At 44.4% G+C, this 27,917-nt stretch overlaps 1 protein-coding gene across 1 annotated transcript in view; it reads right to left on the bottom strand.

Annotated features, from left to right (window-relative positions):
• The window catches only part of thsd7ab (thrombospondin, type I, domain containing 7Ab), a 144,626-nt gene extending 119,073 nt beyond the window's left edge, over positions 1-25,553 (bottom strand). Inside the window, exon 1 of the mRNA XM_066676647.1 lies at positions 25,381-25,553. Coding sequence (XP_066532744.1) covers positions 25,381-25,528 — 148 coding nt within the window. The 5' untranslated portion in view covers positions 25,529-25,553. The remainder of the gene's footprint in view (positions 1-25,380) is intronic.
• Positions 25,554-27,917: the final 2,364 nt, after the last annotated feature.

Consider the following 27,917-nt stretch of genomic DNA (forward strand, 5'->3'; position numbering starts at 1 on the left):
ACGAGCGAGCACACCTCTCTGCTTCTCTCTCTCCTTTGATTCCAACATTCATTCCAAACTGGATCAACATGAGCCCTGAGACGGACGAGCACAAAGAGGACACGGCTGCTTGGCTCGGGCAAATCAGCTCTGCCTTGTTGCCTTGTTTTCTGAGCAAAATAAAAGAGGGTCGCTAAGGATCGTAAACTGTAGCTGATGGTTTCCTCGCTCTCTAAAGCTTCAAAACAAAATTAGTGAGAAAACCAGAGTGAGATTATCAATTTTTAAAAACATTTTTAAAATGGATATATATCCCCCACTTTTTCCACAGGTGAACAGTTCTGGTTCTTAATGAAATGTCTGTGACCTGCTTTGGTCAAAGCCCCACAGCAATGTTCTCCCTCTGTCTTAACAGCCCTGTTTCTTTAAATGATAACGAGTCACTCGCTATTCACCCCGACTCTGAGCGCACAGCAGTGAGCAGTGAACAGTGAGGAGCGAGGTTCTCTTTCGAGGAGCGAGAAGAACACACCACACTCCTCACAGACAGTCACCCGGAGGAAACCCACGCAGACACAGAGAGAACACACCACACTCCACACAGACAGTCACCTGGAGGAAACCCACGCAGACACAGAGAGAACACACCACACTCCACACAGACAGTCACCCGGAGGAAACCCACGCAGACACAGAGAGAACACACCACACTCCACACAGACAGTCACCTGGAGGAAACCCACGCAGACACAGGGAGAACACACCACACTCCTCACAGACAGTCACCCGGAGGAAACCCACGCAGACACAGGGAGAACACACCACACTTCTCACAGACAGTCACCCGTAGGAAACCCACGCAGACACAGGGCGAACACACCACACTCCTCACAGACAGTCACCCAGAGGAAACCCACGCAGACACAGGGAGAACACACCACACTCCTCACAGACAGTCACCCGGAGGAAACCCACGCAGACACAGGGCGAACACACCACACTCCTCACAGACAGTCACCCGGAGGAAACCCACGCAGACACAGAGAGAACACATCGACTCCTCACAGACAGTCACCAGGAGGAAACCCACATAGACACAGGGAGAACACACCACACTCCTCACAGACAATCACCCGGAGGAAACCCACGCAGACACAGGGAGAACACACCACACTCCTCACAGACAGTCACCCGGAGGAAACCCACACAGACACAGAGAGAACACACCACACTCCTCACAGACAGTCACCCAGAGCCCACCAACTTCAGGTCCCTGGAGCTGTGTGACTGTGACACTACCTGCTGCACCACCATGTCGCCCACAGCTAAGCTCAAACAGCTTTCTAAATGTTATGGAATAATTGATGTGGTATTCCACTAAGTGGAAGGAAGATGTTCAGAAGAAGCAAATCAATGAATGTCAAAGAATAATGTCAGAAAAGTAAGGGAATTATCTGAACAAATGGAAGATTGCAGACTTCTGGGCTCCTCCAAGACCCCTTTCAACATCTGGACCGGTGCAGCATTTTAGATTTAATCATATCACATCCGAAGAGAGAGAGTGCGTGTGTGCGCGCGTGTGTGTGTATGTGTGTGTGTTGAGTCCATTCTATTTGGATTAGCTGTAATCAAAATTGGAATAGGAGTGCAGGTCAAGTGCAGGATTCACACAGATCCTGGCCACAGCTCTGAACACGTCATTCGATGAGTAATCAATCAAACCTCAGCCAAGAAAACGCAGGCGTCTCCAAACAAGATATTTGAGGCGGTCACGCATGTGACGAATGAGTGGCATTGGCAGCAGAAAGTGAACGTTGAGAGAGTTTATTTGGGCTAATCCAAGAACTGGCATCCGAATGTACAGCGACGTTCCAAAACACAGGCAGGCAGACACATCACGGCTAATCCCATAGGCATGGTCTAACAGAGAGTTGCGTTGAGTCAGAAAAGGCATGATCACCCTTGCTTTACTTATAAAAGTACAATGGGTACGATACACAAAACATTTCGGAGAAATTGCAATACGCTAAATAAAACAGAGGGGGCGATATGACTCGAATGTTTCATTGCACAAAAGAACAAGAAGTTTGAGTGGTTTGTAAAAAGCAAAGAGACTATACTCTGTAACAGCAGAGTAGGGTTTTGATTTCCAGCAAAGGCATGAATACCAAGTGTCCTTGAGGTGGATGGCTAAAAAAAACACTCTACAAAACAGACTTAGTGGTTTATTTATTCTTTTTGGCCAATTACCTGCACCTGAGGCTCACTGAACATGGACAGCTGAAGATTTGCAAGTCATGGGCTGGTCTGGTGAATCCTATGAGTCTTGCCAAAGGACTAGGTGTGTGTAGGTTGTTCAAGCAGTTAATCAAACATTTCTTTGTCGTGTGGAAGGTGTTATCCAAGACGTTGGTCATCGTCACACTGCAGACCTCAGTCTGGACCTGGACTGAATGAAGTTCTGTGTGGAGCCATTAGCCGTTTTTAAGATTTTTAATCGGACAGTCATGGCAAAAAGTCCAGCGCAAACTGGCCATCTGTAAAATCGGCAGCTACGGCAACGTTCATATTTATTTTTATCCGACTCGTAAAATTCCGCTGTGGTCTTTTGACGTAGTTCAAACGCTCCAAATTGGTTGCTGATGAAAGAATGCAGCGAGAGCTGGACAGTGCAACAAGGAACTAATATCTCTGACCTGTCTGAACTGACGTGAGGAGCTGTGTCCATCCCAAACAACAACATGCGAATACACAGTGAGTAAAAAACACTTAGCATTACTACCGCGGTTGTGGTTTCCAAAGCTGCAGAAAAGACTGCCTTTCTTGCGGGAGCCACTGAAGTTGAAAACCAACCAGGTACCGACAAGAGTCGAGTAAAATGGAGTAGAGACGATAGCATACAGTGGAAAGACACCAAGCACAAACCTCACTGAATTACCTCACTGAGTACCCACGCACTACACAAACCGACCGTAATCCAATACGACTTTGATGAAAAGTTGTGGACTTGTTTAACATTAAGGAAAACAATCTTTACCCTCCTGCCTGCTTTTGATGTCCTGATAAATGGAAACAAATCAGAAACAATGACTTGAACTGCGAAGTAATTAATGTACATAAGAAGCTATAATTAGCATTAGCATTAGCATGTAGAGTGAACGTATTGCAACGAGACGACAGCAGCTTTAAGCTTCAAAAAAATGTAATTATCCAGACTTTATGGGTTAATGAGGGTTAATTACGAAGGTTTCTTACATCAAGATAATAGAAACAGGTCAGGATAACTAGTCGATAAATGAGTACATCAGCTGACTGTGTAATTATGCAATGCAGTTGTGTACTGCTCTTCGGGAGTATAGCATAACAACAGCAGCACTAGACTTCTGAGAGTTAATTATGAAGAATTTGCCACAGCAATGTACAGCTTATCTGTGTGTAAATGAAACTGTCCAGAGCGGGTCTAAGGGTGTTTATCTATAAAGGGTAAATCAACAGCGGAGACCGGCCTCAGCCGCTGATGGCAATCCAGAAGAGCCACGTTCAAAAAGACCTCCCCAGCAGAAAGAGGATCAAAAAGACTGCCTCCAAAGGCCGCATTTCCTCTGGATCAGACACAGTCATACCCCCCCGAGTCTCTGCAAAGACGGAGGGAATGTGGAGGACATGGGTGGGGGAGCGTCTTTAAAGAAATCTTCACTCGTGTTTTATTTTCCCCCTCTGGTCTGCACTGCGATTTATGAGCATTATCAGATCGCATTCAGCGGAGAATGAGGCTGCGCTCGTCTTAGAAGCTTTTAGATAGAGATCTTTTTAACCCTTTAAAGTCTAGAGCCATTATTGTTGCTGCGCTAAGCTATATCTAGGGCTTTTTCGTTTCAGTTGCGATCATTGATAGCAGCGGTGAAATCTATAGGTATCAACAAAAGGTTCGGTTAATGTATGAGCCACCGGTCCATGACACGAAACTCCAGTTCGGGTTTTTCATTCGGAAATGGAGCTTCCATCTTAAAGGTACTGGGTAGGGGGGCCATTTTAGAACTTCTCTGGCTTGTGCCTTATATACCTGCACCTATATATAAACAAAGAGGTCCCCTCTCTTAAAGGCACAGCGTAGCTGTAACCGTTACAGCGTGTTGAGTGGATCAGACCCAGCAGTGCTGCTGGAGTTTTTAAAACACTCTGCCCACACAGAGTGTGGCTTCCTGGCTGATCCACAAAGTAGGTGTTTATCATCCTCAGTCAGTCCTACTTCAGGGGACACGGGACGCTGTCGGCTGGATATTTTTGGTCGGTGGACTTTTTTCAGTCCAGCAGTGTCATACCTGCTCTGTGGTGCCCTGACCAATGAAAATTAGGGTGAAACTTGGGTTTGAAAAGTATTCAGAGCAACACAGGCTACCGTATGTAATTGTAGAACTACACAGTGCTTCTATGTGGTCAGTGGAGCTGAATAAAATGGACAATGAGTGTAGAAACTAGGTATTTTTTATTATTACATTATTACTGATTTGTGCTTAGAGTAGAATAAAATACATAACATTCTGTTCATTCTTGGCAGAATGGAATATAATTGTACACAAGAAAAAGGAAAAACAAGAAGAAGACATTTGTCTACATCATATTATTAGAGGCTTTCTTTATTTTAACACCTCAGTGTGTGGGAAAACAGCTATAAATACCTTCTCGCCCCGAGCGGCGCTAATCAGTTTTGAACCCTGAGCACTGTAGCACACGAGTGGATTTAATAAAGCAGCATCCTCCGACTTAATCAATCACACGTTTCTGGCGACAGCTCCAGCTGATGAAATAATATGTTCCTGTCCCTCCATCCCTGCCAAAGTATTTATAGCGCTAGTGAAGAGCTAACTGTGTTCATCTCTCTCTCTCTCATCAAGCACAAGAGGCAGTCACTCTACAACAAAGCAGAGATGTTAGAGCATGTGAACTTTCCTTGTTGACAGAGCGGTGGTCCGCATGTGTGAATGGAAGCTGACTGGAGGTCTGCATTAAAGAATCTCTCTCTCTCTCTCTTATTTCTTTCTCTCTATCTCTCTCCTCTCCACATGCCATCTCTTCCACAATCTGTGGGCCTGTAAATACCAGCTGCCAAATGTCTTGGGGCCACTATAACACACACACACACACACACACACACACACACACACAGACATAACAAGACACACACATGGTTTAAGAAACTAAAATGGCCTTTATATACAAATATGTACACACAGAGAAGCACATGTGCACGCACACACACACACACACACACGGCATGGGTAACCAAAACGGCACATAAATAAACACTAAGCAGAGTGCAAAAGTTTGGGTACCCCTGCTCCGATGACATGTTTTGTTGATTTTTTTAAAAAGTGAAAAAGGTAGATCTCAACAATGTGGGTCTGAAAGGACGTGGAGCCATTCTTACATTTTAAAGAAACTATCAATGATTAAAGCATCGTTGTAATTGGAAATGAACTAAATAAAGGCACGGTGGCGCAGCAGGTAGTGTCGCAGTCACACAGCTCCAGGGGCCTGGAGGTTGTGGGTTCGAGTCCCGCTCCGGGTGACTGTCTGTAAGGAGTGTGGTGTGTTCTCCCTGTGTCTGCGTGGGTTTCCTCCGGGTGACTGTCTGTAAGGAGTGTGGTGTGTTCTCCCTGTGTCTGCGTGGGTTTCCTCCGGGTGACTGTCTGTAAGGAGTGTGGTGTGTTCTCCCTGTGTCTGCGTGGGTTTCCTCCGGGTGACTGACTGTAAGGAGTGTGGTGTGTTCTCCCTGTGTCTGCGTGGGTTTCCTCCGGGTGACTGTCTGTGAGGAGTGTAGTGTGTTCTCCCTGTGTCTGCGTGGGTTTCCTCCGGGTGACTGTCTGTGAGGAGTTGGTGTGTTCTCCCTGTGTCTGCGTGGGTTTCCTCCGGGTGCTCCGGTTTCCTCCCACAGTCCAAAAACACACGCTGGTAGGTGGATTGGCAACTCAAATGTGTCCGTAGGTGTGACTGGCGCCCCCTCCAGGGTGTATTCCCGCCTTGCGCCCAATGATACCAGGTAGGCTCTGGACCCACCGTGACCCTGAACTGGCGCTTACAGATAATGAATGAATGAAAAAATGAAAATATACATCATGAATACATACATTTCTGCACAGATATATCATGGGCATGCACACACACACACACATACAGTACCAGTCAAATGTTTGGATACACCCACTCAGGGAGGTTTTCCTTTGTTTTGGCCCATTTTCCACACAGTGTGAATGTACAGGGCCAGTCAAAAATTTGGACACCTTCTCATTCAACAGGGTTTCTTTTCTTTTCTTATTGTTTTCTACATTGCAAATGAATACAGAGGACATTAAACTATGAAGGTACACATATGGTATTAATAAGTGCCAAACAAACCAGGATGTGTTTTATACTTTAGATTCTTCAAATTAGCACCGTTTTGCTTTGATGACAGCTTTGCACACTCTTGGCTTTCTCTCGATCAGCTTCATGAGGTCGTCACCTGGAACGGTCGTCAGTGAACAGCTGTGGCCTGGTCAAGACTTAATTTGTAGAACGTGCTCACCGCCTTAATGTGTTTGAGACATTAACGTGTGTTGTGCAGAGGCAGGGGCTGGTACACAGCTCTATACAGTGAATAGCCCTATTCCAGCAATGACTGATGAGATGAGGTGTCCAAACTTTTGACTGGTACTGCACACACACACACACACACAGACAGACACAGACACACACAAACACACTGTGATGAATCACTCCATCAAAGCTTTCTGTGCGGAGAGAGCTGGTTTTAATGATATTAATCCTCTAAATGCTGAAGCCCGCCAGAGACCATTCTATCAGCAGGGGGGTTTCACATCAGGCCAGAGTGTGAGAGTGAGAGTGAGTGTGTGAGTTAGAGAGAGAGAGAGAGAGAGAGAGAGAGAGAGAGAGAGAGAGAGAGGGAGGGTGTGGCAGTGGGACGGACTGCAGCTGATACACTCCTTGGCTCACCAGCAGGATAAGAAACAGCAGATCCAAGTGACCTACATACACACACACACGCACACACACACACACACACACACAGACACACATACACTAGGGGTGGATGAAGTAATGTTTTGAGATTAAAAAGGTTGACTCTATGTACAAACATTGTGAATATATTGTATAAAAATATTATTTTATTATTATTATTTATATTATTATTTAATTATACTATTATGTTATTTCTATTAATATTAGTAATTTTAGTAATAGAGTATATTTTCACCAGCAGACGTTGTTCACGCGAATCAACAAGCATCGTCCGCCAATGACAGATGGTGCTGATGGGAGAATGGGTCCCACCCACTGGTGCACAGTGACATCATCAAAACTCAGAAGATGTTTGAAGTGCGGAATAGTGGCTACAGTTTGATGGAAGATTTCACAATTACAAAAAGGTCACGTTAGAAACGGCGCTGGGCAGTGAACTGTGCCTCATATGACCAGGCATCATGGGTTAATAAATGGCCATTATTTATTTATTTATTTATTTATTTATTTATTTATGTTTGTCTTTAAATTCTCTCAGGTGATAGGCCTCTTTAGTGGTTTACCTTTTTTTCTATTTTTAGATTTATTGCACGACGTTCTAATACAGGAGGTCCTCGGGTTACGTCAGTCCCGAGTTACGATGTTTCGTGGTTACGACACATCTCCCATTTACTGTATGAAGCCTTGTTTCGACTTAAGTGGTTTTGTGTCGTAAACGTCGTAACGTGAACTTCGTGTTTGGTGTTCGCGGCGGAAGAATACACGGTTACGCGGCTCGGGACCCAGGAGGACGGCGTAACCCTAGTCGCATTGTACGCCATTTTAGCTCGCTGCTACGTCGTTCTCTCTCACGTGTGCACGAGTGTGTTTGATTTTGTGAACTTTTTGCCCTTCATTATGGCTCCCAAGCGTAAGGCAGACTCTTCTGATGGCAGTGCATCGAAGAAGAGGAAAGTCATCACCATGGAAGTGAAATTAGATATCATAAAGCGATTCGATAATGGGGAAACAGCGACAAACATTGGCTGGTCGCTTGGACTTAGTCGTTCGACTGTCGCTACGATTATCAAGGATAAAGATTGCATCCTTGAACATGTGAAAGGATCTGCTCCTATGAATTATATGTGTTTTTTGATGATTACTGTGTTAGGATAAGTGCTTACAGTATGTTATTTACGTACAGTATGTACGTATGTTCCGACTTCGGTTTACGGCGCGACGTAGGAACGGATCAACGTCGTAAGTCGAGGACCCCCTGTATTAAGAGCCATTATCTCAGCAGTGCTTTTTAAATTTATGGTCGTATTCCTCCAGCCATAACGCTCATGGAGGCATAGCTCCAGCATGAGCTACAGCATGTGAGCTGTTGTCATGGAAAAAGTGCGGAGGCACAGAGATCATTTGAAATTCCAGTTTACAGAGATTTCTGGCTAACGCCGTGCTTCCCACACAAACGCAAAAACAGTTTAACGGCACCCTCATCTCTCTCTCTCTCTCCGAAATCTCCCAGCGCTGGCACCCCAGTGAGAGAGAGAGAGAGAGAGAGAGAGAGAGAGACAAGCAAAGGCAAAAGGAGCTCAAAAAGATGCAATGCTTAATGTAAGGCAGCCGTCACAGCAGCGTTGCCATGGCTGCAGCTGTCACCGTGGCGTAGAGGGGTTTGTACCGTGACTGACAGCTGTGACAGCGATGTAATCCAATCCCCTCGCCGGAAGAACCCAATCTCCATTAAAGCCGGGGCTGCAAAGCCGCCGTGTGCACGCTGGGGATGGAGAGAAGGCCGTGCGGACGAGCCCAGCAGCAGGGATGAGTAGACAAGAATTCAGAGCGGACAGAGGCCTCTAATCACACGCTGACCAGAAGGTCTGGACTAGTATCAACAATCAGTCTATGGACCTTTGTCCAGACTGGCCCACCTCAATCGACTGGAGCCCGGCCCACACTGTACCCCACTGGGTGCACTCATACTTTGTTTATAGGGTAGAAAAATAACTGCATTAAAACAAGCTAATTTTGTGTATTTAAAGTAAAAGCAGGTAGTATTTTACCTTAAAATTACAGCTTGAACATTGTGATGTTTCACTGAGCTGTAACAGGGAGAACAGAGCCTCTTTTCACTACTATTCCAGGCTCAGCACTGCAGAAACTGCACTATGTAACTTTTGGAGGAGGGTAAGAAGCTACATTTTCCAGGTTACTACAGAGTCAGAGTGCTACACTGAAACTTAATTAAAGAGAATAGTTCTATTTAGAACTGTGTGTTCTTTATAGAACCTTTTAGGGTTTTTTTTTTATTAATTTATTTATTTTTTAAAGTTGAAAAGGTTTATTCATTCATTCATTCATTGTCTGTAAGCACTTATCCAGTTCAAGATCGTGGAATCACAGGGCGCAAAGCAGGAACACACCCTGGAGGGTGACACACACTCACACATTCACTCACACACTCACATCTCCGGACACTTTTGAGTCGCCTATCCACCTACCAATGTATGTTTTTGGACTGTGGGAGGAAACCGAAGCACCCGGAGGAAACCCATGCAGACACTGGGAGAACACACTCCTCACAAACAGTTACCGGGAGGAAACCCACACAGACACAGGGAGAACACACCACACTCTTCACAGACAGTCACCCGGAGAAAACCCACGCAGACACTGGGAGAACACACCACACTCCTCACAGACAGTCACCCGGAGGAAACCCACGCAGACACTGGGAGAACACACCACACTCCTCACAGACAGTCACCTGGAGGAAACCCACACAGACACAGGGAGAACACACCACACTCCTCACAGACAGTCACCTGGAGGAAACCCATGCAGACACAGAGAGAACACACCACACTCCTCACAGACAGTCACCCGGAGGAAACCCACGCAGACACAAGGAGAACACATCACACTCCTCACAGACAGTCACCCGGAGAAAACCCACGCAGACACTGGGAGAACACACCACACTCCTCACAGACAGTCACCCGGAGGAAACCCATGCAGACACAGGGAGAACACTCCACACGTAAAAATGTTAAAGTAGCACCAAATTCGTAATAACAGAAGAAGTTTTCGGTGCTTCACAGAACCATTATCCAAAACGTGTTAAACAGAACCATAATAACACATTCTCCCTCGGCCTGAAGAACCACTTCCTCGTTCAAAACATCACTAAAACATATAAAAGATTCAACACAGATCTCATTGTTTTAAACACAATCACAGCCTTTAATCAAGAACCCTAGAAGGACCATCTTGTGTGGATGAATGTTTAGTTTAACGCAGCGTGTATGTTAATTAAGGCTTAAGCAGATACGTGGAAGTAGTAAGTGAGAATAGACCGTACAGTAATCAAAGGAGAGAGGGTTTAAAGGCTTGTCTGGCATGGGCTCGTGTCAGATGCCTGGGGTGAGTTATAATTGGCAAAGTGATGGAAATAAACTCCTCCTAGCTCCAGAGGCCATCACGCAGGCTCTGGTGTGTATGTGTGTGTATGGGGTGTGTGTGTGGAGCTGGGCGTGAATGCAGAAAAGCCGCTGCAGAGACTGTGAAGGTGTACAGTTACTGTGAGCTGAAGAGTTGCTGGATGAGTGAGGGACAGATAGGAGGACGTGCTTAACTTGTGAACACAGCAGCTGTCCTTCAGAATTACCCTGAATAAAATCTTTTTAAATTGCCTTCCATTGAAAGTTAAGAAGGTTTTTTTCCCTTCTCCTGTAAAGTTACTATTTTGGGAGATACATGCGACGATATAAATGTTTTTGCACAAAAAAAATCTAAAGGGATATGGCACCATGCCTGCAAAGTTCAATCTTAAAAGATCTAAGTTCAAGGTCTGGTCAATGAGAAAACGAGAAGCCGCATGACTTTCAACTTTCTAATGTTCTTCTTTTGTGTCTATTTCCTTTTCTCAGTAAGGGTTTCTTTAAAGCGACACATTCTTTCAGAGCCTTGAGTTATTTAGCTAGTGTCCACTGGATGTCAGAACATTTCTGTAAGGATCTGACTACATCACAATTTTAATATCAATGTAATACACAATGTTTCCTCAACATTTGCAAACTCTCTTGTCTGTTTGTGTGCTGCAAAAAAGGTCATTTGTTTGTACGCAGCCCTGGCTCTGTAAATGGGAAACAAGCGAAGTGTATCAAACTGAAGTCTCAGGGATTGTTGGCTGAGAAATCAAATCCGGTGGCGTTTAGACGGTTGGACATTGACCTCCAAATGTTGAAAAGCATGAAAATGGATGAGAATGTTGCTCTATTCCTGCTCCATAGGTGGGTGACCCTGACCTATTTTTGCTGTTACAGTTGCATTACTTAAGCTGGAACTGGCTCCAAACTCAGGAGACCACTAACTTTGTTTGAAAGTAAAGTGCTCCAAGACTAAACAGCTTGAGTTGCAAATGAATTTCTACCAGTGGCGGATGCTGGTCTTTCAAGAAGGGGAAGCTCAATTTCAGCCTACATCATAAAATGTGTCGGTTTATTTATACGTAAATTCTACACTCCGTTCCTTTTTAAAACAATGATCTTTGACCCTGTCGTACCAACAAGGCGTCTTTTCCAGGGACTTGACTAGTGTCCTCTCAATGGCCAGCAGAGCTAGGCTGCTTAAACGGCCTTGGCCCATGTGAAGTGTGTCCCCCTGTGAGTGCTTTGTGACGGTGGAGGGGCTCAGCAGCACCCGCTGGACAGAAACTTCGATAGAAGTCAGAAAGAGTGATAGAAGTCAGTCTCCAAACACAAGCAGCTACAAAAAACCCACCAGAAATAGAAGCTTGATTTGTCACTAGTCGTTTTTAACAAAGAAAATGCTGCTAAGAGGATTAAGAAAGTCTGGTTCAACTCAGAACAGAATGAAAATGTAATGCTCCCACAGATCTTTACACCAAAGGATCGCTGATTCGCTCATTTCGCTGTCAATCAAAAAGGGATTCAGCCTCAGACAGATCATCCAATCATCATGCCGACGCTGAGCATCCTGGTCAGCCGAGGCCAGCCCACTGCCCCATAGACCCCCAGAGACGCTGAGCATCCGATGGGCGGGACAAAGCCCAGCATTTATCCAATGACTCGTCTCGTTTCGCTGCACTTTGCTGCTTCGCTATTGAACTCTGTGGACACTCAGCGTCCGCGCTGTTTGAATCACTGTGAAGCTGCGGGAATGATTGAGAGGAAAGCCGCGTCTTTACCAGTGATAAGAAGCTGATTCTGAACAAAAGTTGAGCGCGTTGTAGTGCATATTTATTCAATGACATGTACACACAACAGTATATATTTGATCACTTTTTTTTGACATTTTAGGGGCAGCTGAGCTTCCCTTGCAGTCTTAGAGCAATCGCCACTGATTTCTACTGTAATTCAAACAGTGAATAAAAACCTACAAACATGACCATAGGTTCATATGCAGCTGCTTCACAGCACCCCATCTCATTTCTGGCTTTTCCTATGGAGATTACATCAGCTGTGTGCACAACTGAATATCTATGTCCACTCATTTTGAGAGACGTCTACAAACTGGACATCTCATGTATAATCTCAACATATTGCCCACCCCTACATCAGAGACAGAGACGGCGGACTAAAGTCGATGCCCACTGTTTGCCTGCTTTAAAAGCTTGGCCTTCCTGAGGCCATCTGGCCATGGCTGACTAATCCAGGAGCCTGTCAAACACGATTAGCTGGAGCACGCCGGACACTGACATTACAGATCCTGCCATGTTCCCGGCCGCCAGAGCGCTGTTCTGGGAGAGCTCGTCCATTCAAGCCAAGCCTGGGGACGACATCCCAATCACCTCAGCAGCCACAGCGCCAGTCTCCTGTGGCTAAATGGCAAAATTACCATTTTCTTTCGCTCAGCGGATAGGGATAAATCATGGTCATTCGTCCAGTGTGTTCATGGTGTGCTCTTAGTGAAGTCTCAAATCAATGGCCCAGTTAGGGTACACTTAAGGCCAATTTATGCTTCTGCATCAAACCTACGCCAAAGGCAACACAGAGGTTCCACGCCAACACGAATCCTACAGGGCAACCCCTAGCCATTGCCTGACAGGCACCTCCCTAGAAATGCGACTGCGCGTCACGTCTACGCCTGTGATTGGTTTGTAGTCAGACAAACATGGCTCAAGTCGAACCGCGGAGGTGCAGAAACTGTGCTGCTCTTCTCAGAGACTGCAAACAGCAGCTAATTCAGACATTGGCTTGGACAGCATGGAATAAATAAAAAGGTAGAACAAGGGAAAATTATGGACGCCTACGCAAAAAAATAAAAAGCAAGAAAACTCCCTACGAGAAGCGGGAACACGTGGGAAAAACTGCTGGCTCGGTATTAGTTTCTTTCATGTCACCGCATGTAAACTATGCCCTGGTCCAAATATCACCCTAATTCCTACATTGTGCACTTTACCGATTTATAAAACTACGTACTACACAGTGTAGAGGAAGATATTTGTTATTCAGCCCTAGTGTTTATTCGCTCACAATGGCATAAGGCACTCGCATCACAATGGCATAGGCTCTACGTCGAGTCAACGCAGGAGCATAAACAGGTCTTTACTGCCATTTACCAAGACTTTACTAAGACACTCTGGAACCCAAAAACTTGCAGATTGACCATGCAATGCCATAAATCAGATGATTATGAATATCCAGAAGAAAAAGTATGCATCCTCGAGCCCGACGCAGAAGGTCTGCTCTGATTTGAGCTGGCTCTGGTTAAAGGGAGGGGAAAAGAAAGTGCATTTTAAAACTCTCTCGTCCTTTCCATGGCATTATTACCCACAGGAACTCCAGCAAGATTGGCCAACTAATAAATGTCACAGCTCTCAGATTCCATTCCTTTCAGGCCACTGGAAGTGGCGCCTTCCATCTCGGGGGAGATGAAAAGGAGACATTTTGAATGGCATAGCCGTGGTCTTTGGGGCTTGCTTCCTCGGGCGAAAGCCGCGGGTGCGTAACTAAAAAAAAAAATCTCTTCAAACTCTGTTTGGAGCAGCGTTGGGAAAGCAGAGTTTATGCTGCTGCAGCGCTCAACACTGTCAAGAGTGGAAGTCTTACATCTGACACTGTGGATGTGTTAAGTACTTCTGTCCCATCTTTGACGAGACACTTGAGAAGATGAGAGGAGAGCAAGGCCAATATTTATCAAACTTATCACGGCTGATCTGGAGTCAGCTTTTCAGGCGAGAACGGCCTCTGATCAACACGCTTAGTTTTGAGTGGCTTGATCAGTGTGAAGGCGATGTCTGTGCTTGCTTACAAAGCATCCTAATTGAGGAAGAGTACATTTTCCTGGAGCTAAATCAGTAAAAACTGGGATGATTCTGAGTCTACAGTGGGCTGAGACGCTGTGGGAACACACATCGATCTGCGCTAGGATTAATTGGTAAATTATGAGGTTCCGGCACACTGAATAGTGATTGAACCAGCGAGTCGATTGGACCAGGGGTGGCATAGATCACACAAAACTATGCCTTATAAAAGCTGCACCAGACACAGGGCCCAGTGGGAGATGAAGTTTAAGATTAATGAGACTGTTAATGAGGTTCTTAAGCAACAAATATACTTTGGTACACTTGGCGAAATGTCGGTGGCTACCTGCTCAGCCAGCATTTCTTTTCAAATTGAGGACATCAGTAGGTGATTTGTCCTTCCTTTGCAACAGTAACTGTCTCTCCCGAGTGGGCATTTAACATTTCTGTGAGGATTTGATGGCATTCAACACCAAGAAACTTATGATCACAAAGAGCCCTCATTTTCCTAAACTCCATCTCATCTCCCACTGGGTTCTGTGTCTAACGCAGCTTTTAAGGCGCACTTTGAGTGGACTTGGAATATTTCTGTGAAGATTTGATGGCATTCAATCACAAGAACCTTTCAGAGTTCAGGTGCTGATGTTGGATTAGTTGGATAAGATTAGTTTTGGATTACAAGAGCACTACAACTCATCCCTATCCAAGTCTATTGGACATGGGTCAGTTTCAGCCTCAAAGCCTGATGGGATTGAGTAAGCTATGCACTCAAAACATGACATGTACATCTGTGTTTAACTGAAAATGTCATAGATAAGAGTGCATAGGTGTACATCCATGTATGTGACTGTGGCTATGTGCACTTGTATATATGTGTGGGTATGTATGTAATTCAGGATGAACATGAGTATGAATAAAAGCATGTAAGTGTATGAACGTACAAAAGTGTGGACGAGGGTAGGAATGAACGTAGGTGCCTCATTTCAGATAACTACCATTATTACTCCTGTTATTTGCATAACTATAATTAATACTGCTGCTGCACATAAGGCGTACGACAAGGTGGACACAAACATGCTCTAAATGAGTATCCATGAAGTATAATTCTGTAAATGAAATTCCATGTATATATATATATATATATATATATATATATATATATATATATATATATATATATATATATATATATATATATATATATTCATTCATTCATTGTCTGTAAGCGCTTATCCAGTTCAGGGTCACGATGGGTCCAGAGCCTACTTGGAATCATTGGGTGCAAGGCAGGAACACACCCTGGAGGGGGCGCCAGTCCTTCACAGGGTGACACAAACTCACACTTTCACTCACACCTACAGACACTTTTGAGTCGCCAATCCACCAATGTGTGTTTTTAGACCATGGGAAGAAACCGGAGCACCCGGAGGAAACCCACACAGATACAGAGAGAACACACCAAACTCCTCACTGACTGTCATAGGTCCCTGGAGCTGTGTGACTGCGACACTACCTGCTGCACCACTGTGAAGCCCTATGTACAGGGTGGGCCATTTATATGGATACACCTTAATAAAATGGGAATGGTTGGTGATATTAACTTCCTGTGTGTGGCACATTAGTATATGGGAGGGGGGGAAACTTCTCAAGATGGGTGGTGACCATGGTGGCCATTTTGAAGTCGGTCATTTTGGATCCAACTTTTGATTTTTCAAAGGGAAAAGGGTCATGTAGGGTCATGCCCAAATAACTCGTGAAAGAATAAAGTTACGTTAAAACCAAGCACACCATTCTTGTGAAATTCCCAATAAGTTTGATGTGTCACATGACCCTCTTCCCATTGAAAAGACAAACATTGGATCCAAAATGGCCGACTTCAAAATGTCCTTTATGATATATGCACAGCCATAAATCAGTTTCCGAATTGACTAAGTGCTATATCCAAGCTGAGAGCTTTCAGATTTTTTATTATTTAAGGTTTGTTTAAATCCAAATTAAAGCCTGGATTTTGAATCCTAAAAAAAAAAAATCATCCAACCACGTTCACTATTTTTAACTCATTCATATACAAAAAAGCTGCATGATTATCGTACGCTATCAGGATCTCAAATAAGACACAACGGGCCAATCCTCTTACGTCACGCTAAATAAAGTTTATGGATTGAGAATAATCTATAATCCATGCAACACTGCCGTATCAGTAATGATTTAGTCTTAGTGTAAGCCCCGCCATTTAGATTAAACAACATGTTTCTGAGTGGGGAGCTAGCTCTGGGAAAGCAGGCGCATCTTTCTGGAGGCCAGACCATTCCATAATAAGTGGATTTTGGTCTATTATACCGCAGCTTAGTTTCGGAGTGAAAAACTAGATTATGTAATTAAATAAAAAGAGAAGAATGTTGTGGCCCTCTGTAGCTCCTCAGTGCTTTGTTTTCACTGAAACGGAGAGATTAAAATGTACAATGCCACAATGCCGTAGGATGAAATAACGGGCGAACAAATACATCCGTCCTTCCTGGAAATAAACAAAAATGGCCGGTTTTGGAGGTGTGAAATAGTTCAGAATTTCCTTCCACACCTCTATTCTACACTTTTCAACACTTTCAGAGGTAGAAATATGCTTTAACTGCCAGGGTTTTGTGACAGTGCTGCTCCTGGATATATGGAGGAGATATCGTTATTAAATAATGACCTGAACCCAGTGTCTGTCCCAAAAGGGAAGGATTTAAACCGTCTCTATGGCTGGACCAGTGAAAACAAACCCAAATCTGAGACATTCATATGAACACGATTATAGTTATATCGCTGGCAATCTGCCCACTTTATGATTTCTGGAGTCTGTCCTAATTATCCTGCGATAAACGCTATGTCCTTTGGGGACTGATAAAGCAGGCAGAAGTAAAAGGGCAGAGGATATATCTGTGATAAATCCACCATAAACGGAATGCTTTTTTTTTTTTCATCACGTCCTGCACCTCTGGCCCTGGGGAGATTTCTCTTCATTTCTTCATTGAAACGTGAAGAATACGAAATACAACCTGAAGGTCCGCTTGTTCCGAATCATTTCGCCCACACACGACTTCACTGTAGATTGTAAGGTAAAAAAGCGTACAGTACCTCGTGCCACCAAATTCAAAACACACAGCAAATGTGCTGTCCTTCAAATGCACTAAACAAACCCGATTCAAGAGAAGTGTATTTCACAACCAGACGAAATACCAACAGAACTTTTGTAAAAGAATAATGAACCCATAAATACGCCTTCATTTGTATGCACGTCCTAAATTTGCGAGCTGTTGCCAAGGGTCTTGAGCAGTAGCCAACCAATTATACCCAGAGAGTTCGCTCGCCTCCAGGTAGTATGAAAATGGAGGTGGCAAAGGGTCACATTGAAATGCATTTGCTAAAATTACTTGGAGATTTGACGGGACCGATGCCACAGATATCCTCATCTCTGTGTCTGAAATGGATGCTTTATTACCCCCACCCACGGCGGATTAAGTGCACGTTTACTATAGCTCTGAATTGCTATTCCAGTTGCTCTGAAGAAGGTTACTGGGGGCCGTAGGGAGAAATTCCACTGAATGGATAGCTACTCGCTACTTGACAAAAAGCTTCTAGTCTCATTTGTAACAATTGTCTTTAAACGGCCCTGGAGCTTTAGCACTGCGTCTGCGTTTTGTAACTTCTACAGAGTTACACTTCAAATCCTGCTAAGACAGAAAACACCACAGCAGATCTCTGTGCTAAGCTAGCGAAAGACACACTTGGTATGGTCTTACAGGCTTCAAACAGGGATTGTACTGGATCCCCATGCTACAAAAAAACACCCACCTAGGCCCAAGGCAAAGAACATTATATTACGGTGACCATATCTTGGTTTGGTGTCTGTTGTGGCTGAGGGGATTCAAGTGTGCCTAAGATGTAGGACCGGGGCAGGGAGTGTTTGTGTGGGTCTGTGAAGATAGGAGGGAGTTAAATATATTAACACACTCATTAATACATAAACATTTATTCATTTATCAAGACTAATACACAGCTTTAATACCCTATATCGCTAGATCAATAGACTTTTTTTATTTATATTTATACCAGTGTAATATATTAATAAATACATAATTAAATTAGAAAAGTCAGATATCGTCAAACAGATTGGTGTGAATTTAAATTAGTGTTTAGGCATTCTTGGGTTGTGCTCAGTCGGCTCTTGTCGGAGAGGGTGTAGACCAGTGGCGATTGCTCTAAGACTGCAAGGGAAGCTCAGCTTCCCCTAAATGTAAAAAAATAAGTGATCAAATATATACTGTTGTGTGTACATGTCATTGAATAAATATGCACTACAACGCGCTCAACCTTTGTTCAGAATCAGCTTCCTATCACTGGTAAAGATGCGGCTTTCCTCTCAATCTTTCCCGCAGCTTCACGGTGCTTTAAACAGTGAGGACGCTGAGCATCCACAGAGTTCAATAGCGAAGAAGTGAAGTGCAGCGAAACGAGACGAGTCATTGGATAAATGCTGGGCTTTGTCCCGTCCATCAGACGCTCAGCGTCTCTGGGTGTCGGTCATGTTATGGGGCAGTGGGCTGGCCCGGACGCTCAGCTTCTGCATGATGATTGGATGATCTGTCTGAGGCTGAATCCCTTTTTGATTGACAGCGAAATGAGCGAATCAGCGATCCTTTGGTGTAAAGATCCGTGGGAGCACAGGCGGACACACTTCACATGGGCCAAGGCCGTTTAAGCAGCCTAGCTCTGCTGGCCATTGAGAGGACACTAGTCAAGTCCCTGGAAAAGACGCCTTGTTGGTACGACAGGGTCACGGATCATTTTCTTAAAAAGGAACGGAGGGTAGAATTTACGTATAAATAAACCGACACATTTTATGATGTAGGCCGAAATTGAGCTTCCACTCCTTGAAAGACCAGTATCCAACACTGCTGTAGACCAATAGTGGCGGTGAGAAGGCAGAGCTTGTTTAATCTTAATCAATCCGCACACAGAATTAATGTCGAGGTGAATCTTGATGTGAAATCAATGCGAAATCCCAGATGTTTTACTCCATTCCAAAACTAGGACATGTCCGGGAAAAAGAGGACGTATGGTCACCCTAATTTTAGAGACCGTGTCAAGCCAAGAAAGAACTCGAGTTACGACAGAGAACAAGAGAAAGGTGGCTAATCCAGTGGGGGGGAAGCCCTTCGTGTGCTTACTAGAATTCAGCCTGCACTTTCCAGCTGCCCTAACAAGGCTTATAAGCGAGTTAATGTGGTGCGACTTGTGAGCAGCTTTTACAGCACGGCCGTAAGGACTAGCACGATCAAGCGCCATGGGTGACTGCACGTAATCTCTATAATCTGTGTGCAAATGATGGATAAGTATTAAAGAGGAACGAGACGCACTCTGAGGACATTTCCCATTTATCTACATGCCCCAGTGCTTGAGGAACAAAACGTGATGAGGTGTAAAAGTGCTAATCCTGTAACAACCTAGCTCACATGCTGCCATGCTAATCTCTAGATAAGGAATGAAAAAAAAAATGAGACCTGAAGAGCTTGCTTAACAGCTGCTGGGGTCTAAGTGCATCTTAGTAGGACCAGGCAGAAGCCTGTGAGGAGGTTACAATGTCAGTCCCAGAATATACTCTCTGCATCTAGTCAATAAAAAGAACTCGGCTTGTTTCTATAGAGACGCCTCTGACCCAGTGAATAACCCTACGTTCCAGTGAATGGACGCTCGACTGTACAACTAAGAAACAGAGACACTAAAACCCACATAGAGCAAGCACAAACTTCAGATCCAGGTTTTGGTGCAGTAGCAGGGGAAGGACATGCTTGATAGAGTCATTAATGTGACAGGGCTAAAGCTCTTCAGAGCTACTGACAAGTTCTTCTGCGTTAGCATGGTGTCAGTGCTCCAGGGTAAACTAATGAGGTGTGTGCCGGTTTTGTCAGGAGACAGAGCTTCAAAACCGGACACTGCTGTTATTTGTGTCATCAGTCGATTAATTGAATCCCTGGGTGCCCTCGTCTTATAAGTGGCAGCAGGTTGTGTACAGTGCACACCGTGTGAGGAAGGCACTTTAACAGCCCTTCAGTTTGATGTCTACACTTAGATGAAACATGAAGTTTAGCGCTTCCTCTGACAGCCTCATTGATTGTGTGGGTCTTTATATGTTCAATACTTGGCAGGCTGGATATTTCCCTGAAGACTGAGACGATGTGAGGGTAAGAATGAAGAGGGTAAAACAAAACATGTGTGATGATTAATAACGGAAAATGCTTGCAAAAAAAAAGCATGGGAACCTTCATATCAAGTCAGATAAGTGTTGGCCACACTCTGAGAACATAAAGGAAGCGTAAATGTATTGGAAATAGGGTGACCACTTTCATTAGCCTAAAAAGGAGGACATTATTCCAGAAACAGAGAGGCGGTGGGTCCAGAGCCTACCTGGAATCATTGGGCGCAAGGCGGGAATACTCCCTGGAGGGGGCACCAGTCCTTCACAGGGCAACACACACTCACACATTCATTCACACCTATGGACACTTTTGAGTCACCAATCCACCTACCAACGTGTGTTTTTAGACTGTGGGAGGAAACCGGAGCACCCGGAGGAAACCCACACAGACACAGAGAGAACACACCACACTCCTCACAGACAGTCACCCGGAGTGGGAATCGAATCCACAACCTCCAGGTCCCTGGAACTGTGTGACTGCGACACTAACCTGCTGCGCCACCGTGCCGCCTCTATTAAACATAGTTAATCATTTTGAACAAGAAATTTATAACATTAATGATTGTTTTGTTGTGAAACTTGATGCCTACTTGTAATATTTAAAGGGAAACCCAGTTCTCTGGTTGCTTACATTCGGAAGCTAAGCGCCTTTTAAGGTGGAATGGTTTGTTGTTTGTATGTGTCTGAAGTTTACGTTGTCTGTAAGTTTTTATAAACTGTGTGAATTACCACAGAAACTCATTTGTAACTCGAGGTGTTTCATTTTGTAGCACTTTGGGTAACGGTAAGCCATCTTCCGAGTTTGGAGAAATTTCCACCTTAAGTGATCTGAAACAATATTAACCAACTATGGAGTAGGAATAGAGCAATATCCTCATTTCGGTTCATGCTTTTCAATTTTTGGAGTTCTCTCCATTATCTGAAAGCTCCAGATGAAATGAGCAGAGAGAGAGTGATAGAGAGAGAAAAGGACTAGCATACCGGACCGAGCCAGTTTGTTTATTTAGTCATTTACAGACACTGGAGCTTAGTAAACACTTCAGAATTTTATAAAAGGTGTTTTTTGATTACAATCATGAACTAGACATTTGAGCGGTTTATAGGACATATCTGCATACCTTTCCCACAGGTTCACGCAGATCTGCCGCTTTGCTTTGACACTACCCACCTAGACAGACACGATTCCTCTCAATTCTCCATGCTGTGCTCATCACTGAAACACACGGGTGAGGGTGGCCCTTGTGCAGTAGTCTATAGGTGACCTACGAAGTCACGTGACACTGTTAAACAAATTATTCACTCATTCGTTCATTATCTGTAACCCTTATCCAGTTCAGGGTCGCGGTGGGTCCAGAGCCTACCTGGAATCATTGGGCGCAAGGTGGGAACACACCCTGGATGGGGCGCCAGTCCTTTACAGGGCTTAAACCAATTAAATACAGTTAAATAAAGGGTTTTCTTCAGATACGTGTAAAAAAATCAATCCAATCCAAAGTGAAACATTAAAACGGAGGATTATTAAGCGATTATTACTGTCTGGCCTGAATCCAGACATCTTGTCACCCTAATTTACTTGTACAATGTAGGTTTGGAGGGTCATCACGTTGATTAACACATCCCAAACAAAGATAACCCCACAATAATGGTGTTAACAAGGATTGTGAGGGAAATTGCCGCAGTATGAATGAGGTAACATTACAGTACTGTTATCTCTTCCTAGAGTAGTCTCCTCTCTCTTAGTAATGGTGAAAGAGATCAACCACAAGTCAAGGCCAAACACTCTTATATTATTTAAGCCCCTGTAATACACACATCAAATATATGGTGAGAGAGCTCAAACATGAGCACTGTGTTCAGGGTTCGCCACAGGGATGGGCCCTTTCAAATTAGCTTCATATAGCAGTTTCACGGCTCATGGTCAGCACTCAATAATCAACTTCTGAGAGTTCAGATCTCTGTGTCGCCTATTGCTTCTAAAGCTTTCCACTGAGAAGACTGCTTTTTCTTTTTCAACACCGCCAGAATGATGCTGAAGAAGGACGAAAGATGGTCATTTTCTCTAAATGTCTCCATCGACGGGAGGCAGCTGATATATTGTACTTCAGCGAAACCAATAAAAGAGAGACGAGCCAATTCCCTGCAGTTTGGATCCTAAGCCTGGCTTCCGCCGGATTCATTATGCATACGGAGCGTCATAACTCAAAACTGCCTTAGCCTGCCCTAAGCACTCTCAGTTGCGCAATAATATTATGGCGCTGTCTGGAAGCTCCAGCTTCATCGAAACGTGAGAGGTTGATTTTGGCGCACCTGTCCCTCGTGCTGCTCCCGTAGTGTCGTGCAATTAAACAGAGGCGTCTTTGATAAGCATGAAATGAGACACAAGTGCTTCCCAATCCTCTGTCATGTCAGGCACCGTTTAGTTCTGTGTGACATGTGTGTAAGAGCCTGATAGGAGGGTAATGTGTAATTACTGTGACATAGAGGGAGAAATATGCTAAGTAGGCTAAGTTTTCCCCATGCGCTGCGCTCCTCTTCCCTCTCGCCCTGTTCTCCGGCTTGTTTTCACAGCATAAATCCTGTCCCTTTTTAATCTCCTTACTCAGCTACATCCTCTTTTAAAAAAATAAATAAAAAAAAAGCCATGAGCACAGAGACAACAACGCATCGATTTGGGAGCACGCCGGTCAGAAGGAAAGACCACAGCACGTCTGAGCTAGCAAATTGGACGGCAGTTAGAAAGAAGACATAACAAGTATCGAAAGTAGACGCAACAAACATCTGGGGGGGTGGGTGTTTCTTAGATCTATGGCATGCGACCCCAGTAAACCTCTATCACAGTCAGCACCCAGAGATTACCTACACTATGGCCGCTAACATCTTCCTCACAGGCAAACCTGTTTCTACTAATAATGTATCTATATCACATTCATAGAGAAGTTACCATTACCTAGTGCGTATTTCCACCCGCAATACTCCATAAACATCACTGCGTATTAGAACCGTCAGCATCAAGGCCTTTAAATCTACCGCAATCTAACATCTGTCCATATCTCAAATAAGGAAAAATAAAGCTAGCATATTCCATCTTTTACCATAAAATGCATGCACAATTTAACCCAGCGGTCTTTTGAGAACATCTAGAGAAATAAAACTAGAGCAATACCCATTGTAGAAGTCATAACACAGTAAACAAGCGACCTCCCTGAACGTTCAAAATAGGTCTAAAAGTTGTCTGTCCGTCAAGGACATATTATAAACGTCAAAGGACGTCCAAAATCCATCTTAATAAGTTAGTTAAGTGGTGACCAATCGATAACGTCAGTGGACGTCCAAAACGCGTTTTATACAAGTAATTTATTTCGGGACCAATTAATAACGTCAATGGACGTCCAAAATACGTCTAATAGTCGTCTTTTCAATGTCTGTGTTTGGACGTCTTTTCAACTTTCATTTTCAACCTTAAGAGAACGTTGATTAGACGTTCAACGGCTAAATGTTTACTGGGAAAAAAGCAGGCACAGTTCACCTATAGCACTCTTCTATCAATATTACTGCATAATATATTACTGGAATTGATGCACCATATAAACCTATTATAATCCAAAAGTAAATAATAATAAATCAATGGCTATGTTTCCTAAGGCAATATAAAACGAGCAACATCCACCTTCATAAAAAGGCGAGTCCATTTCACAGCTATAATCTCTGCATATCAGAGCCACACTGACATAAGACGACTATCGAAAATATCTGTTCACATAAGAAACCATTAAGAAATTAGAGTTAAGACGATCAGACTCATGTCTGTGCTGATATTTACCTTCCTCTAGAACATGCACATTTAACCTAGAAAACTCATAGCACTCTGTTAATACCTCTATCAACTAGAGAGCGACGCCTATCCACCATCATACGCCTTTTTCATTTAAACCTAAATTAGTCTAAACACATCTGTGTTGATCTTTACCTCCATCTCAGAGGTCCATCGGGGAGGTGTAAAACCCTGGGCTGTGGAGCTGTGGACCTGCATTCTCCGTTGATTACAAGCTTTAGATAAGTTGGGATCCAGACCTGACTAATGTTTTCGTGGCTGAATGCCCCCAGATCCTGACTGATCTTGTACTGATCCAGTGCTGATCTTTACCTCCATCTAAAGCATGCACATTTTAAGCCAGTACTCTTAGTGCTCTGTGAATCTCTCAATTTATTTTAAAACAACTGGGTCATACATCTACAGAGCCATTATAATCACACACAAAAAAAATAATCATGCCCCTTTAAACCTGTTGTAATCCAATTATAATCATATCTTTACTATGGAAACGAACAGATTCTAACCTCTATTTTAAACGTATGTACAGTACAATCTACAGTGGGGTGCTTTACAGCATCATTGTCTGATAGAACCACAGAGAAATACAGCCACAAAGCATCATTACATTCATCAAAAGCATGAGCTGATTATTATACTCTGCTAACAACTTATTTACAACTGAGGTAATTAACATAGCAACAGCTTCTTCGCTGGTATCAGAACATTTCCATCAGGTTCTGATGGCCGTAGTCAGGTCTGGTACTATCCCAGGTGCACTGTTTCTCAGCCCAGGGCTATATACCTCTCCAGTAGAGTCTTGGCATTGAGCACGGTGACCTTAAACTCAGTTGCACCCCCTGACTCTCCTTCATTTAATGCTTTTCTATGGATTTTATACAATCTGTCAGTGCACTACCTTGAAGAAGTTGGGTTCAGGAGTGTCTACAAATTATTGGACATGTGCTCACATAAAACACAGCCCTCATTGCCTGCTGGGTTCTGTCGGACAACAAAAACCCAGGTGCCGTTTCTGTTGGAACAGAGCAGAGGGTGTTAGAATGGCGGGGGTCTCCATACCTGTCTCCCAGAAGTACATTGACTTGCTGTCCCCTGACGTCTGAGAGTGAACCGTGTGGATTCCGCAGCACACTAACAACACTAGTCTCCACAGGCTCGGGACACTCTCTGTCCACACTGTCCTTGCGCCCCTGTCCCAAAGCCCCATGACTTTCTCTCCAGGAGCCTCCAAAATCCACACAGATCCTGAGAAGAGAACAAGCCCGGAAAGGTAACCGAAAAAAAAAATTAAAATTAAAAATTAAAAACAAACCAATAAAAAAACACACACACACACAGGTCCCGCAGGAGGATGGAGAGAGGGTCACTATATCCTGTCCAAGAGCGCAGGGTTATCAGTAGCTCCAACTGTCCTGCTGTAAGCTCCTGCCCGGCTCCTTCACCGCTGCTGTGCGTGGACCGAGCGCTGTGCAGTCGGACAATAGAAGAGCAGCGGAGCACCGTTCCAACTGCTGCTGCCGCCGCTGTCCTCCGACTACTGCAGCTGAACTGATGCAGCACCTCTCTCTCCCTCTCTCTCCCGTACTCTCTCTATGGCTCTCACTCATACTCTCAGCCTCCCTCCTCCTCCTCCTCCTTTCTCTCTATCGCTCGCTCTCTCTTTCAGCTTCTCCCTCACTTGCTCTCTAAAGCTCTCACTCACACTCTGAACCTCTCTCGCTCATTCTCTCCCAGCCTCTCTCATCCTCTCTCTCTCTCTCTCTAACTTTGAGCCTCTCTCATTCACTCACTCTGTCTCTCTCTCCCTTACTCTTTTCTCCTCTACCCTCCTTCTTTTTTAACCAGTTCGGTTTCTCCCATCCTCTCTCTCTCTCTCTTCCACACTCCTCTTCATCTTTTTTACTATTTCACAAGCTCCATCACTCTCTCTTTCTCTCTCTCTCTCTGTTATGCACCCATTCTGCCTTTCTCTCTACCTCCCTCCCTTTTTTTCCCATCAGCCTCCCTCAGTCTCTCACCCACACTTCCTTAATCTCTCTCTCTCCTTGTTTCTTATTTCTCATTTCCTCTCAGCTTCTCTCTCTCACACAGTCTCACATCTAGTCTCCCTCACTCTTCCACTGTCTTTCTCAGTTTGCCTCACTCCCCCTTTACCCCACCCCGCTCTCTCTCTTTCTTCCCTTCTCCCCTTCATTCTCTCTCTCTCTCTCGCTGTGAAGTCATTGCCTCACTCCAGGCTCTTGTGACGCCAGAGGGGATGAGATCAGAGCAAGGCCTCTTTCACTATGGGGGGGTGGGTGTGAAAAAGAGAGAGAAGGATGGAGAGAGAGAGAGAAAGGTGTAGAAAGAGATGGAGACAGCGTGTGTGTGTGTGTGTGAGAAAGAGAGAGAGAGAGAGAGAGAGAGAGAGAGAGAGAGAGAGAGAGAGAGAGAGAGAGAAAGAGAGAGAGAGAAAAAAGAGAGAGAGAGAGAGAGAGAAAGAGAGAGAGAGAAAGAGAGAGATTGAGAGAGAGAGAGAGAGAAAGAGAGAGAGATTGAGAGAGAGAGAGAGAGAGAGAAAGAGAGAGAGAGAGCGAGAGAGAGAGAGAGAGAGAAAGAGCGAGAGAGAGAGAGAGAGAGAGAGAGAGAGAGAGAAAAGAGCGAGAGAGAGAGAGAGAGAGTACAATCTGAATCTATCGTGTCAATAAATCCTAGGTGGTGGAAGAATTGTTTCTCGAGGACAGTGGGTAAATGTAAAAGCCACAGTCAGAAATATGTGATTAGTGAAAGCTACTATGGCTCTTGAATGCAACCTCCGCAATCAGAAGCAGGGTACATTCCTTTATTCTGCACTGGGGAAATCTAGCTTTTACAAATGTGCCTCAATTTGCTCCAAAAGCCCAAGGAACATGAGCATAAAAGCAACAATAAAAGACAATAACCTGCCAAGCAAACGCTCATCTATTCAGCTCTTACTCTGCACATTCATATCCTCGGATGCATCAGCAAACACATCGCAAAAACACGCAAAAAAGCAAAGGCCTTGAAAAAAAAAAAAGGAAGCACTTTATTCATAACGCAGCTTCAATAAAAAAGCACTTTATTCAAACCAAAGCTTCAATATGTCAACAGTCAATCACAGAGCCCACTGCAATATCTTTTCGGCAGCGCGGGTCACTCCGGGTCCTGATGACTTAATCCACTTTCCTAAGGTCAGCGGATGGCGAGCTTCTGCACACAGGCGGCTAATAAGACTCTGCGTGGGAACGCGCTGAAATGTCAGACTCAAGGCAGAAGCTCCAGCGTTGCCTGGGCTCCGCATGTTTGATAAGCATTAGATTGGGCTGACAGATGGATTTAGCCAGTGATTGATGAACAAAAGAAGGTCTATAAGCTGAATTTGACTCAGGCGGCCCACCTGGCAGCTGTATGCTGAGAGACAGGTGTGCTAGCTCGCTAACTGACATTAGCTCTCAAAGCTACAGAGAGCGGATAGGTCTAACAGCAGTAGCAAATGTGAATGAAGCTCTACATGCATTATTTCTGCTACGACTGTCAGTACGGTGCATGTGCGGACTGGGAAACAACAACATCAGGAATCATTGGGAGCATGGCAG

This window comes from Hoplias malabaricus, chromosome 1, assembly GCF_029633855.1.
Source record: "Hoplias malabaricus isolate fHopMal1 chromosome 1, fHopMal1.hap1, whole genome shotgun sequence".
In the NCBI taxonomy this organism is placed as follows: domain Eukaryota; kingdom Metazoa; phylum Chordata; class Actinopteri; order Characiformes; family Erythrinidae; genus Hoplias; species Hoplias malabaricus.